This window comes from Acinonyx jubatus, chromosome A3 (assembly GCF_027475565.1).
Source record: "Acinonyx jubatus isolate Ajub_Pintada_27869175 chromosome A3, VMU_Ajub_asm_v1.0, whole genome shotgun sequence".
NCBI lineage: Eukaryota > Metazoa > Chordata > Mammalia > Carnivora > Felidae > Acinonyx > Acinonyx jubatus.
The window spans coordinates 14747112-14761019 of NC_069388.1; the positions used below are offsets into that span (position 1 = coordinate 14747112).

Consider the following 13908-nt stretch of genomic DNA (forward strand, 5'->3'; position numbering starts at 1 on the left):
GGTTGTGCAGATTGTTGTGTTAATTAATCCTCAAATCAGTTTTCTAGGTGTGCAGGATGGTTTAGTGTTGATCTGGCTGTATTTCTTGGACAAGAGATGCAAAAAAAATCTTCCGTGCTGTTCTGCCATCTTGGTCCCCCACCCCACCTTTTTTTAAATTTTAAAGAGAAAGAGAGAGCACTAGCTGGGGAGAGGGGCAGAGGAGAGAGAGAGAGAGAGAGAGAGAGGATCTTAAGCAGGCTCCACATGTGGAGCCCGATGCAGTGCTTGATCCCATGACTCTGGGATCATGACCTGAGCCAACATCAAGAGTCAGACGCTCAACTGACTGAGCCAGCCAGGCGCCCCGTGCAACTGTGTGCTTAACGTTTTGAAGAACTGCCAAGCTGCTCTGCAAAACAGCCTCTCCATTTCCCACTCATACCAGCAACGCATGAAGGCTCCAATTTCTTTATATTCTTGCCAACACTTTTTACTAAGTTAAAAAAATTATTATTATTTTAATTCTAGTGTAGTTAACATACAATGTTATATTAGTTTCAGGGGTACAATATAGTAACTGAGTCCTCATAATGGTAAGTGTACTATTTTTTTTAAGTTTACTTGTTTTGAGAGAGTGTGAGAAAGAGCGCGAGTGGAGGAAAGGCACAGGGAGAGGGAGAGAGAGAACCTTAATAGGTTCTGTGCTGACAGCGTGGGGCTCAATCTCACAAACTGTGAGATCATGACCTGAACTGAAACCAAGAGTTGGACAATAAGTGTGCTCTTAATCCCCATCATCTATTTTACTCATCCTTCCACCTGCCTCCCCTCTGTAACCCTCTGTTCTCTATGGTTAAGAGGTTAACCTTCTGTTTTTTGGTTTGTCTCTTTTTCCCCCCTCTTTTGTTAATTTTGCTTCCTAAATTCCACATATGAGTGAAATCATATGGCACTCGTCTTTCTCTGACTTATTTTGCTTAGCATAATACACTCTAGCTTGTGAATGTATATGTTCCCAACCACAGAGGTCTAAGGTATGTAACAGGGAGTAACTTAGCACGTCTGACTCCATATTGCTTTTATTTCTCTTGCTGCTGTGAAACTGTATAGCTAGGAAACCTTTGCTTAGCTCTGCACATAAGTTTGTTACAGCTGAGTGGTAAAAACTGCTCTTTTTCCAAAACCTACCTCACCCAAGGAGATAAAGAAGGACATACAGAAATGACTATACTATGTTTATTTACTAGAACGACAAGATCAGATTCCTGTATGCAGAGGTCAACTGACCAAGGACAAATAATTTACATGACCTTCCTCTTGTGTTATAGATGTCTGTCACCTTTTGACTCCAAGCCCTTCCCACTTCCCCCTTCTGCTAACATAAAAGAAGCTCAAATTTCATGCTGAGGGGAGATGAGTCTTTAGGACACTTGTCTACCATCTCCTTGGTTTGCTGGTTTTCTGAATAAAGTCATTTTCCTGCTCCCCTGCCCCTGGTATCTTGCCTGTTGACATTTGAGCCTATCCCGTTGAGAGCAGTAAGAGTTTAGATTTGATTACAGAGAAACAAACAGAATATTGACAGAATTGGACCAATTGGCAATCCGAATTATAATGTAAGATTTTTTAAAGGTTTTTTTTTTAACATTTATTTATTTTTGAGAGACAGAGAGAGAGCATGAGCAGGGGAGGGGCAGAGAGAAAGAGAGAGAGAGAAGGAGACACAGAATCTGAAGCAGGCCTACTGAGCCACCCAGGTGCCCCATAATGTAAGATTTTTCATATACCTTTATGAGAAACTAAGAGATCAAAAACACAAAAACTCTAAATATATACATACATACATGTATCCATGTATATGGATATTTTATTTTACATATATACATGTATCCAAAAATAGATAATGTTGGTTATTCTAAAGCCACTTGGATTGGAAGATAATACAACCTCTCATCTGAGCGCCATGCCCACATGTTGAACTATCTATTGAACATACCCACTCACATGTTTTGGACAAGCCAGGTCTTTCCTTCTCATTCTTACATGTATTAGTGAATGACACATCCACCTACTTAACCAAGCTCACCTGGGAGGCATCCATACCTCCTAATGCATATCGCCATCGTCCTGTCTATTTACAAATCCTTTTAATTTTATCTCAAAAGATGTCCCTACTGTGTTCACTTCTCTCTTTTCTACCACCCCTCTCCAGCCCATGCTATGGTCATTCTGCACTTGGGTGTCTACCAGAGCTCTCAGCTGGTCTCCCTCACTCTACCTGTGGTCTAATTTAGTTTACTCTCTATAGAAATCAGAGTGAGTATTTTTTAAAAAATTTTTTATTTGTTTTTGAGAGAGCGAGAGAGAGAGAGTAGGGGAGGGGCAGAGAGAGAGGGGGGAACAGAGGATCCCAAATGGGTTCTGAGATGACAGCAGAGAGTCTGATATGGGGCTCAAACTCAAGAACTGTGAGATCATGACCTGAGCCGAAGTCGGATGCTTCACTGACTGAGCCATCCAGGTGCCCCAGAAATCAGAGTGAGTTAAAAAAAAGAAAATATTTGAAAATAGGTTCATACTCAGGGCGCCTGAGTGGCTCAGTCGGTTGAGCCTCTGATTTCGGCTCAGATCATCATCTCATGGTTCATGGGTTTGAGCCCCGTATTGGGCTCTGTGCTGATGGCTCAGAGTTTGGAGCCTGCTTTGGATTCTGTGTCTCTCTTTCTCTGATCCTCCCATGTGCACTTTCTGTCTCTCTCTCTCTCTCTCTCTCTCTCTCTCTCTCTCTCTCTCAAAAATAAACAGCAGCAACAACAACAAAATAAAATAGGTTCATACAGCATCGTAAGAATAATGTGGAGAAGTGTCTTACACTCTTTGTTTAGATATCCTACTCAAATTCTGCCAATTGTTCCAGCAGTATCCTCCTTTTTAATAGAAAGGATCACTCTAGGAGCATGTGTTACATCTAATTGTCATGCCACTCTGGTCTTCTCCAGTCTGAAACAGTTTCTTGGCATGTCTTGACTTTTATGAAGTTTCGTGTAGGCCAGACATCTTGTATAATGTCCCTCAACTTGAATTATACCAATGTTTTCTCATGATTAGGTGTAGGTCATGAATTTTGACCAGGATATTCCAGATACTGTGTTTTTGCCATTGCATCGTACTGAGTGGTTCACAATGTCTATTTGTCCCATTATTGGCAGTGGTGATTGTAGTCACTTGACTAAGATGGTGTCTGCCCCGTTTCTTTATTGTAAAACTGTTCTTTTGCCTTTGTTATTAAATATTTTGTGAGGGGATCTTTAGAGATCATGCAAAAATTAAATTGCTCATTGCACTTGTGATGGTGATTCCCTCATCTGTCATCTTTTGGCCCGTATTCAGATGTGGGGTGTGGATGTCATGACCGTAACTCTTAACAACTAGATTTTATGCAGCGTTCCGTGATCCTGGCCCTATCAAATCCTTTCCTTTAGGAGCTCTTGGCACTATTTTCTTTCTTTCTTTCTTTCTTTCTTTCTTTCTTTCTTTCTTTCTTTCTTTCTTTCTTTCATTGAGATATAATTGACATTTAACACTGTATGAGTTTAAGGCATACAACATGATGATCTGATACGTTCACATATTGCAATATGGTTATTGTTGACTATAATCACTATGCTGTGCATTATTAGATCTCCAGGACTTACTTATCTATTATTTGAGTGTTTGTATCATTAAATAAAAATCTCCCTAATTTCCCCAGCCCCCAGCCCTGGAAACCACCATTATACTCTTTGTATTTAAGAGTTTGGCTTTTTAAGATTCTACGTATAGGTATTATTATATAGCATTTGTTTTCCTCTGTCTGTCTGATTTATTTCACTTAGCATAATGCCCTCAAAGTCTATCCATGTTATTGCAAATGGGGAGATTTCCTTCTTTTTCATGGCTGAATGATAGTCCATTATATATGTGTATAATGGAATATTTTATTTTATTTATTTTTTTCAAATTTTTACTTAAATTCTAGTTAGTTAATATAATAGTGTAATATTGGTTTCAAGAGTAGAATTTAGTGATTAAGAGTCTCTTGATAAAGAAGATATGGTGTATATATACAATGGAATATTACTTAGTGATCAAAAAGAATGAAATCTTGCCATTTGCAATGACATGGATGGAGCTATAGTGTATTATGCTAAGAGAAATAAGTCAGTCAGGAAAGACAAATACCATATGATTTCACTCATACGTGGAATTTAAACAACAAATCAGATGAACATAGAGAAAAAAAAAAGAGAGGAAAGCAAACCATAAGAGAACAAACTGAGGGTTGATGGAGGGGAAGTGGGCAGGGGATGGGTTGAATGGTTGATGGGTACTAAGGAGGGCACTTGTTGCATTGAGCACGGGGTGTTATATGTAAGTGATGAATCACTAAATTATACTTCCAAAACCAATGCTACACTATATGTTAATAAACTAGAATTTAAATAAAACATTGAAAAAAAATTGAAAAAAAGTCTCTTTTGGTTTACTTCCAAAATTTTTTTCTTGTGGTTGACTTCAAGTTTCATAGTGTTATGGTCTAAAAATACGCATGTTTTGATCTCAACCTTTCATACATGTTGAGGCTTGATTTGTGACCCAGTATGTGCTGTATTCTGGAGAATGTTCCATGTACATTGAAAAAGAGTGTGTTTTCTGCTGTTTTAGGATGAAATGTTCTGAATATGTCTCTTAAGTCCATCTGGTCCAGTGTGTCATTCAAATCCATTGTTTCCTTGTTTATTTTCTGCTTAGATGATCTGTCCATTGTTGTTAGTGAGATGTTAAAGTTCCCTACTATTAATTTATCATTATCAATAAATTTCTTTATGTTTGTGGTTAATTGATTTATCTATTTGGGTGTTTCAAGTTGGGGGCATAAATATTTACAATTGTTACATTTTTCTTGTTGGATAGACCCCTTAGTTATGATATATTACCCTTCTTCATTTCATATTACAGTATTTGGTTTAAAACCTAGTTTGCCTGATATAAGTATGACTACTCTGGCTTTCTTTTGAAGTCAATTAGCATGATAGATGGTTCTCTATCCCCTCACTTTCAATCTGGGGATGTCTTTAGGTCTAAAATGAGTCTTTTGTAGGCAGCATATGGATGGGTCTTTTTTTTATTATTAATCCATTCTGATACCCTATGTCTTTTGATTGGAGCATTTAGTCCATTTACATTCAGTGATTATCGATAGATATGAATTTAATGCCACTGTATTACCTGTAAAGTTGTTGTTTCTGGAGATTTTCTCTATTCCTTTCTTTGTTTTTTAATGTTTATTTATTTATTTTTGAGATAGAATGCACAGAGGAGGGGTAGAGAGAGAGAGGGAGACAGAAAATCCAAAGCAGGCTCCACATTTTGGGGAGCTGGTATCAAACCTCCAAATTTTGGGGACCTGGCACAGCATGAACTTGGTGCTGATCTTCAGGGGAGGGTCTTGCCATGCTCATGCACCTATTAACTGCTTCTTTTGCTGTTTGCTATAATCTTGTAGGTCTTGTTGATGCAAATCTCACTGTCTTTCAGAATTAGTGTTCTGGGGGCCCATTCCTTAGGTGGGGCACTAAATTTGGGCTTGAAACACTTTGCTCCTCAAAAGGCTGGGAGTTGGAAGTTCCTTCCTGATTGTATGGCACTGTGGTAGGGGTGGGATTTATTTATTTATTTATTTATTTATTTATTTATTTATTTATTTATTATTTTAGCAGTGGCATTTATGATGAGAGTGTCTCAGGCTTTTCTACCTGTTTCAATATGAGTATGTTCTCATTTGCCCAGTGTATAGGAATCACTCAGCTAGTTTCTGGCTTTTTTTTTTCAGAAGTAATTGTTCCATGTGTAGCTGTACATTCAGTGTTCAAGGTGGGAGGGGAGTTCAGGAGAATCCTATATTGCCATCTTGGTTGATCCCCTATCTCCTCCTCTTTAAAAGGACATTATTGCTGGATATAGGATTCTTGGTTGATGGTTTTTTTCTTCTGGCATTTTTACTGTATTAGCCCACTGCCTACCGGCTTCTAAAGTTTCTGATGAGAAATCTGTTGTTATCTTAATGAAGATCCCTTGTATGTGATGTGTCACTTTTCTCTTGCTGCTTTAAAGATTCTCTCTTTGTCTTTAGCTTTTGAAAGTTTGATTATAATGTGTCTCTGTGCATTTCTCTGAGTTCATCTTATTTGTAGTTTGTTGAACTTCTTGGATATTTATAATCCTATCTTTCATCAAACTTGGGAAGTTTTCAGTCATTATTTCTTCAAACAGTATCTCTGGCCTTCTCCCTTCTTCTTCTTTTTCTTCTTCTTCTTTCTTCTTCTTCTCCTCCTCCTCCTCCCCCTCCTCCCCCTCCTCCTCCTCCTCCTCCTTCTTCCTCCCCCTCCTCCTCCTTCTTCCTCCCCCTCCTCCTCCTCTTTTCCTCCTCCTCCTCCTCCTTCTTCTTCCCCTTCTTCTTCTTCTTCTTCTTCTTCTTCTTCTTCTTCTTCTTCTCCTTCTCCTTCTCCTTCTTCTTCTTCTTCTTCTTCTTCTTCTTCTTCTTCTTCTTCTTCTCCCACGATGCATATCTTGGTTTGTTTAATGGTGTCCAAACATCTCTAAGGTTTTGTTCGCTTTTGTCAACCTTTTTTCTTTCTCCTCTTTAGACTTGATAATTTCCATGGTTCTATCTTCATGTTTATTTCTTTTTTTCTTCTGTCTTCTTCAATCTGCCTTTGAATCCCTCTACTGAAAATTTCATTTCAGTTATTGTACTTTTCAGCTTCAGCACTTCTTTTAAGTTTTTTTTTTAAAGATTTAAAAAAATATAGGGACGCCTGGGTGGCTCAGTTGGTTGAGCGTCCAACTTTGGCTCAGGTTATGATCTCACAGTTCATGGGTTCAAGCCCCGCATTGCGCTCTGTGCTGACAGCTCGAGTCTGGAGCCTGCTTTAGATTCTGTGTCTCCCTTTCTCTCTGCCCCTCCCCTGCTTGTGCTCTCTCTCTCTCAAAAATAAACAGTTTAAAAAAAGATTAAAAAAATCTCCTTATTAATATTTCTGTTTTGTTCATACATTATTTTCTTGATTTTCTCCATGTTATTTCTTTGAGCATCTTTAAGACAGTTGTTTTAAAATCTTTGTCTAGCAGATCTGCCATCAGATCTTTCGGGGGGGGCAGTTTCTGTTTGTTTGTTTGTTTGTTTATTTATTTACTTAAGGTTTACTTATTTTGAGATGGGGAGGGGCAGAGAGAGAGGGAGAGAGAGAGTCCCAGTCAGTGCAGAGCCTGGCGTGGGACTCAATCTCAGGAAGTGTGAGGTTATGACTCGAGCTGAAATCTAGAGTCGGACGATTAACTGACTGAGCCACCCAGGTGCCCCTGATTTATTTATTTTGACTTGAATGGGCCATACTTTTGTGTTTCTTTGCATGCTTTGTGATTTCTTTTTGGTGGAGACTGGACATTTGAACCTAATAATGTGGTTAACTCTGGAAATCAGATTCTCTTGCTTTCCCAGGGTATGTTGTTTTATTTTGCTCTTGTTTTTGTGAGGTTTTATTTGCTTTTTGGATTGCTTAGTTGTCTCTGTGCTGAGGAACAGTCTTAAATGTACACTTAAGGTGTTCTCATATCTTTTCCTAGGTGTGTATGGTCACTTTCTAATTTTCCCTGTACATACAGTTGTTTTGAACATCCTAGTCTTTAATGTCTGGCTCCCAAAAAGAAAAAGAGGAAAATAAAGGGAGAGAAAAAAGGCACTGGCCCTTTAAACACCTGGAAGTCACTTTAGCATGAGAGGGAGGGGCTTGCAACAATGAGGGGAGGTGCTTCTTTGTGTGCACTCTGATCAGAGGCAGCAATCAGTGATCAGACCATGGATCCCTGACATTTGGAAGAGGGGGTCCTTTTTTGCCTACCCTGGCTGCTGTAAGCTGTGTTTAAGTTGCTCCAGGAACATGTGCACAGCTGCCTGCCATAAGGCAGGATGAGGGTGGAGAATGTGTAGCTACTAGCATGCTAAGAACTGAAATTGATTAAAATGAATTGCAATTACCACCTAAGCCTTCCTGTGGAAGTTGCAAACCTCAGTAGACTCCAGTTCTGAATATAGTTCCATCAGACATATTTTGTAAGTGCCATCGTTGTTTAGGCAGGGAGACAGATTCCTGGTGTTTCCTGCTCGGCCATATCACCCTACCTTAATTTTCATATTTTAAAATTTCTTTATTCTTTTCTGGCATTTCAGAGAGCTCCTTGACCTAATCTTCTACCATCACTAATTCGTACTTTGGCTGTATCCTTTATTTTTATCTCGAGTTACTGTGTCATTTAGGTCACCTTTTCTATTTTCCAAATCCTATTATTTTTTATTGGTTCTTCTTTGATAATATATGTTCCTGCTTTAACCTACCCATATCCATTCTTACCTAGTTGAGAATATTAATTATGTCTATTTCATTTATCTCTTCAATTAATTCTGGGTTATTTAATATTGGTTATTTAGCTTGTTTCTCTTTGTTTACATATTTGTGACAAATTTTGTTTGTGATCATTTGTGGAAATATCAGCCGGTTTTGCTTTTATTGGGTGTGTTAACCTTAAAACTAAAAACTATCAATTATTTTACCAGCAAAATATGGGTTTATTGGGGGAACAAAAGAGAATTGTAATCTGGACAAACAAGCTGTGGCCAAACTGTAGGCAAGTTTGGGGAACAAAGGAGAGGTACACTTTTTTAATGAGAAAAGGAGTAGGTACAGAGGGCTGTTATAAACTAAAAGTGCATTGGAGTATAGTGGGAGTTCAAAGTATGGTGGCTTCTCATTGGCTGAGCTCTTGCCCAAAGGGATGAGGGAAGTATTTCTTCCTGAGGCAGGAAGAGTAGAGTAGTATCCACATGCAAGGTCAAGTCTGTCTCTTCCTGCTTGGTCTACAATTGACTAGGAGAGGTAGAGCTCCCCCTGCTGACACCTCCCAACTCCATTTTAGTGAGGCTTCCTGTTATAATTTTCATATGTATGTGGTGGATGGGTGGTTGGTGGGGTAACTTGCACTTCTGTTGGTTGATTCAAAGTAGGTGGTGGAGAATTCCAGTCAAAACTCCACAATAATACAATGTGGTCTTACTTACACTCATTTGCTACTTCCTAAATAACACTTTCCCTCTGTCTCCCTCCCTGCTTAGGGAACATTTCTACGTTTCTGCCCTAGATGTCTTTTCTATCGCAATTTTTTTTTCTCTTTGGTTTAGCCATTATCCCTCAGTGTGTATAGGAAGAAGGATAAACAATAAACTCTGTGTCTGCCTAGTCCAATTGCACCTGTTTTTATATACTTCTTACTATAGCTGTGCTCTGGAACCGCCACTTTGTTATATCAGTTGCACTTGTAGTATCTTGTGGATGTGGATGGTGATAGATCCAGATTTTTATGGTGGGGAGAATAATATAACTCAAAAGCTTTCATCCAACTCCTTTTACCATTTGTGCCCAGCAATCTGTCTTGGGCATCTATTTCTTTCCTCACCAAGATAACACTGCCCTCTTTCCTCAAACAATTCTTAGTCTTGGGGCACCTGGGTGACTCAGTTACTTAAGCAACCAACTCTTGATTTAGGCTCAGGTCATGAACATGCAGTTTGTAGATCTGGGCCCCATGCCAGGCTCCACACTGACAATGCGGGGTTTGCTTGGGATTCTCTCTCTCTTGGTCTATTTCTCTGTCTCTCTCTCAAAACAAATAAATAAACTTAAAAAATTCTTAGTCTTGACTTTAGTTATTCATATCCATATGCCTTCTTTTTACTTGTCCAGCATTTCCAGGACTTGGTTAGCAGAAGAAGCAAACAGGCTGGGGGAATATGTTATTTTGTCTGAAAGACTGTCTATTTCTGGGACACCCAGCTTCGTGACTTGCAAAAGGAAAATCTCAGAACTTCCACTTATGTGAACCAGTCAGGTTAGCCTAGTTCCTATTATTTCAGAGTGCACAGCATGTCTCCAACAGCTTATTTGGCTTAAGAAGAATTTGTAATTCCCAGGTCTTCACCAAAATTGAAACATGCCAGAATTTGGGCTTCACCTGTTCAGAGTAAACTCTCTTTGGATGAAGGCCTAATTTTGAAGTAATCAGAGCTCTTGCAGAAAATGGTCTCAATTTGGGGGATTAATTTTCTTATTTTTAGGACTGAGAAAAGACCAGGCTTGCATGTCTGGTTACAGGATCTCACTGGTTTATAATGTCTCTGATGTTGGCCCTAGCTACTAATAGTCCAGGATGCATTCTCAGGTAAGGGATTGGACTTGGTCAATAAGAGGGACAGGGAAGGTATGCAGGACAGGGATGTTTGGATAAATTCAGAGATAAGATGGTCAAGCTGAGTGTCCTACAGCTGGGAAGATCATGGCCATGTCGAACCTTGTAGCATTATATTCAGACACTTGGCAGCTAGTGTCTGGGTGATTATTTTCTTGGTAGTAAAACACAGTCATTGATTGAAATTCAGTTATTTTGCCAGAATGACTAAGAACAGCCAAGTCAAATTTCAATGACTGAGATACGAAACAGTGTCTAAATAACTACTTATTAATAGGGATCAAGTCAGGAGGCTAGTTAAGCTAACTGGAGCTCCTGACTTGGTGTCCATGAATCAGGAAGTGTCACAAAGAAACATTTGTCATGTGAGGCTCAGGGCTCATTCTTCTCATTTTGGTTTCATGGGCAAAAAGGAGCACAAGTTAGGTACTTTGGTTCTACTAACTAGTTCAACCTGAGAAGGGAGGTGGTATAAACCTCTACAGATCTGGTTTGTCACACCTGAAACATTGTGTGCATGTATAAGAAATGGTTCAATGGGGAGAGGGCAGCTAAGGATGGAACCAGCTGACATTCAACTCTGGATAAGGTGGGGGAGAGACATTTCAGAGAGCAGGGAAAACTGACACAAAGTTGCTTTCATTTCAATGGTCATACAGTTATTTCTCAAGAAAGATAAAACTAAAGTCAGGAAAATAGCAAACAGATGGAAGTTTCCAGGGTTATGGAAATATTACAAAGATCTTAAAATTGGTTTGAATTTTCTTACAGCTATGTTTCAGAATGATGTATCAACTCTTGACCTTTTTTATTTGGTTTCCCTGTTTAAGCAAAAACAAACAAACAAACAAACAAACAAACAAACAACAAAAACAACAAAAATCTGTGTTATAGGTTTTGAAAAGTCTCCCTCGATTAATTTAAGTCATTTTTATCCCAGGGGAAGTCCTGAGGATGCCATATCTTTCAATGTCCCCCCTGTTCCATTGACTGATCTCTTACTCTTTCATTCCCTTAAAACTTAGTCATTGTCTACTGTGTGCCAGGCATTGCAAAAATTCACTAGGAATATTAAATAAATAAAACAAAATTTCCATTTTTGAGTTACACCCAAGGTTACTTTCCAACTCACTCTCCTAGAAATCAGCCATACCATAGCCTTGTTAGCCTCCATAGACCTTCTTCTAGTTCCAATGACTGGGGAATGGTCAAATTTGGGCTGAGAGCTTAGTTGTATAAAACAGGATATTGCTATGGAGAGATCACAGGTCTAGGATCACAAGGATTGGGTTTGGGTGAACCTGTGCATGTAAAATGGTCAAGCTGTAGGTGACCATCAAATCTGGTTAGAAACCTTGGTATGTCATTTAATGTGAACTTGGGCCAGTTAGTTACCTCTACTGGAGTTGGTTTCTTAATCTGCCACTTTAATAATACAAATCTACCTTAGGGTGATTTTAATTTTAAATTGTATCAATACATGTAAATTGCTTAGGGCAGCGCCTGGCACACGGTAATTATGTGATAACTGGTGACTACTATTTTTCCTCTGGACTTTTGATTTCCTAACTGAAAAATGACAAATGATCCTGAGATCCAGCCCAACTATTAAACTTTTTGGTTAGGACAATCCTCCCTCTTCCCCTCCCAACCAGGGATCCTAGGATCTCAGAGCCTCTCCTTTTCCTCTCCCCCAAGGACCAAGGGCAAGATGGGACTCCTTACTTTATTCTGTATTCTTTTTTTTTTTTTAACGTTTATTTATTTTTGAGACAGAGAGAGACAGAGCATGAACGGGGGAGGGTCAGAGAGAGGGAGACACAGAATCGGAAACAGGCTCCAGGCTCTGAGCCATCAGCCCATAGCCTGATGCGGGGCTCGAACTCACGGACCGCGAGATCGTGACCTGGCTGAAGTCGGACGCTTAACCGACTGCGCCACCCAGGCGCCCCTATTCTGTATTCTTCAACACAGGCTATGTCACATTCTAATTTAAGCTTGTAGTTGTTAAGGTTGCCATTACAGCCAGTGAAGATAAAACTTTCACATCTTTTGGAGGTTTGGTTGTAGAAAAATCTAAAGTGAATTTCAAAACAGCTGCCAGGATTCATATCCATTTTGCAGGGATCTGCATGAGAGGTTCCCATTGAGTTAGGGGGAATTAGTTAGGACTCAGCAGGAGATCTTGCCTTCCAGGGCCCTTAAAAATTCCTCACGTTAGTTTGGAAATGGGTGGTAAGTGATTGAGTGACTTGACCAAGAGCCCACATTTGCTAAGTGGCTGGGCCAGAGTTTGGGGTGTCTGACTTGCAGGATAGACTCTGCCACCTTCCCATGCTCCAGAAGCACCAAGCCTGTACTCATGATCTGTGGAAGAAAGCTTCATTATCTTTCACATCTACATTGTGAGCTTATTAAAACAGGGGCCATGTGTTCAAGTGTTCTCTATGCACTGGAAGCCAAGATATTGAAAATGCCTGTTTTCTCAGTATCCAACCCCCCCTTTATTCTCATCTCAATATGTACTCTTGAATGGTCTGAGATCTTTGAAATTTGTCATAAAACCCCTAATTCAAAATACTTTTGGTCCTTTGGACACCCTACAAAAGACGGCCCTATCTGGAAGGGTGTTATTTGCATCATAGTTTTTTTTTCTCACCAGACATCCACAAGACCCCTAGATTAAGCAATTCCCAGAGTCAAAGGACTAAGAATCTATGGGTAATAACACAAAAGGAGAACCTTCATGGACCAGCTGTATATCACATTTTCTTTTTTACCACTTTCTCCCTCATTCATAATTGGTCTTTGGATTTATTTTCTGCTTCAGGTTCATACCTTTGAGGTCTCCACATATCATTTCAGCAAGTCTAGCAACACCACCCATTAATGGGGTAGTCAGCAAGAAGAAGATGAAGAGACCTAGAAGAAATCCCAACTCAGCAGGCTTCATGATGCAGCAGGCAGCAAGTAGGAGAGTCTTAGTGTCAACTGATGTTATATTTTGGCCTTGATACTTGAGAGGGCTGAACCCGCTTACCCCAAGGGCCAGGACTGGGCATTACTAGGTGTTGAGTTGAACAGTGAATGCCTGGGTAGCCAGCCATGAAGCTGAAGGCCCCAAGCTGATTAGACCCCTGATAGTGAGTCCCATGTTCATCTAGAAACTATAGAAACTAAAGCTTCAGAGCTGCTAGCATAAGTTTAATCATGGAGAATAGAATAATTAGGGCAAAAATTAAAAAAGGCTTGCTTCCTTTCTTCTCTTCAGCCTTCGACAATAAGGAAGAGACTGATCCTGGTGAAACAGGAAGAATGTAATAAAAACAATAATAGTAATGACAGTAACTAACCCCTATGGTACTTCCTATATGCTAGGCTCTATCTATCTATCTATCTATCTATCTATCTATCTATCTATCTACACAAAATCATTAAATTTCAAAAAAATCACAGGCACCCTGTGAGTTTCATGCAATTATTACCATCATAGATGAAGAAATTGAGGCCGAGGTTAAATTATATGTGTAAGGTCACCCATCGATTATGTAAGTGGAATCAAAATTTGAACTCACTATACCTAGGAAT

At 39.4% G+C, this 13908-nt stretch overlaps 2 protein-coding genes across 5 annotated transcripts in view; one reads left to right on the forward strand and one right to left on the reverse strand.

Annotated features, from left to right (window-relative positions):
- WFDC11 (WAP four-disulfide core domain 11) overlaps positions 1-13908 on the forward strand; it is an 82511-nt gene that overhangs the window by 21757 nt on the left and 46846 nt on the right. The gene's annotated exons all lie outside the window — the stretch shown is intronic.
- Positions 10800-13273, reverse strand: SPINT4 (serine peptidase inhibitor, Kunitz type 4). The gene is made up of 3 exons (XM_027069282.2): positions 13159-13273; positions 12262-12448; positions 10800-10821 (listed from the first exon to the last, which is right to left on the reverse strand). Exons 1-3 carry the CDS (start codon positions 13271-13273, stop codon positions 10800-10802), a joined length of 324 nt encoding a protein of 107 aa, XP_026925083.1.

Bases quoted from the DNA above. Each gene is read 5' to 3' on its own strand.
- SPINT4 (XM_027069282.2), bottom strand. From the start codon at position 13,273: ATGAAGCCTGCTGAGTTGGGATTTCTTCTAGGTCTCTTCATCTTCTTC. The intron at 12,449-13,158 runs GTATGAACCTGA...CCTCTCATGCAG, and splicing joins GATATGTGGAGACCTCAAAG to ATCCCTGCAAAATGGATATG. The intron at 10,822-12,261 runs GTGGCGCAGTCG...ACAATGTTTCAG, and splicing joins TACAGAATAGGGGCGCCTGG to GTGTGACAAACCAGATCTGT.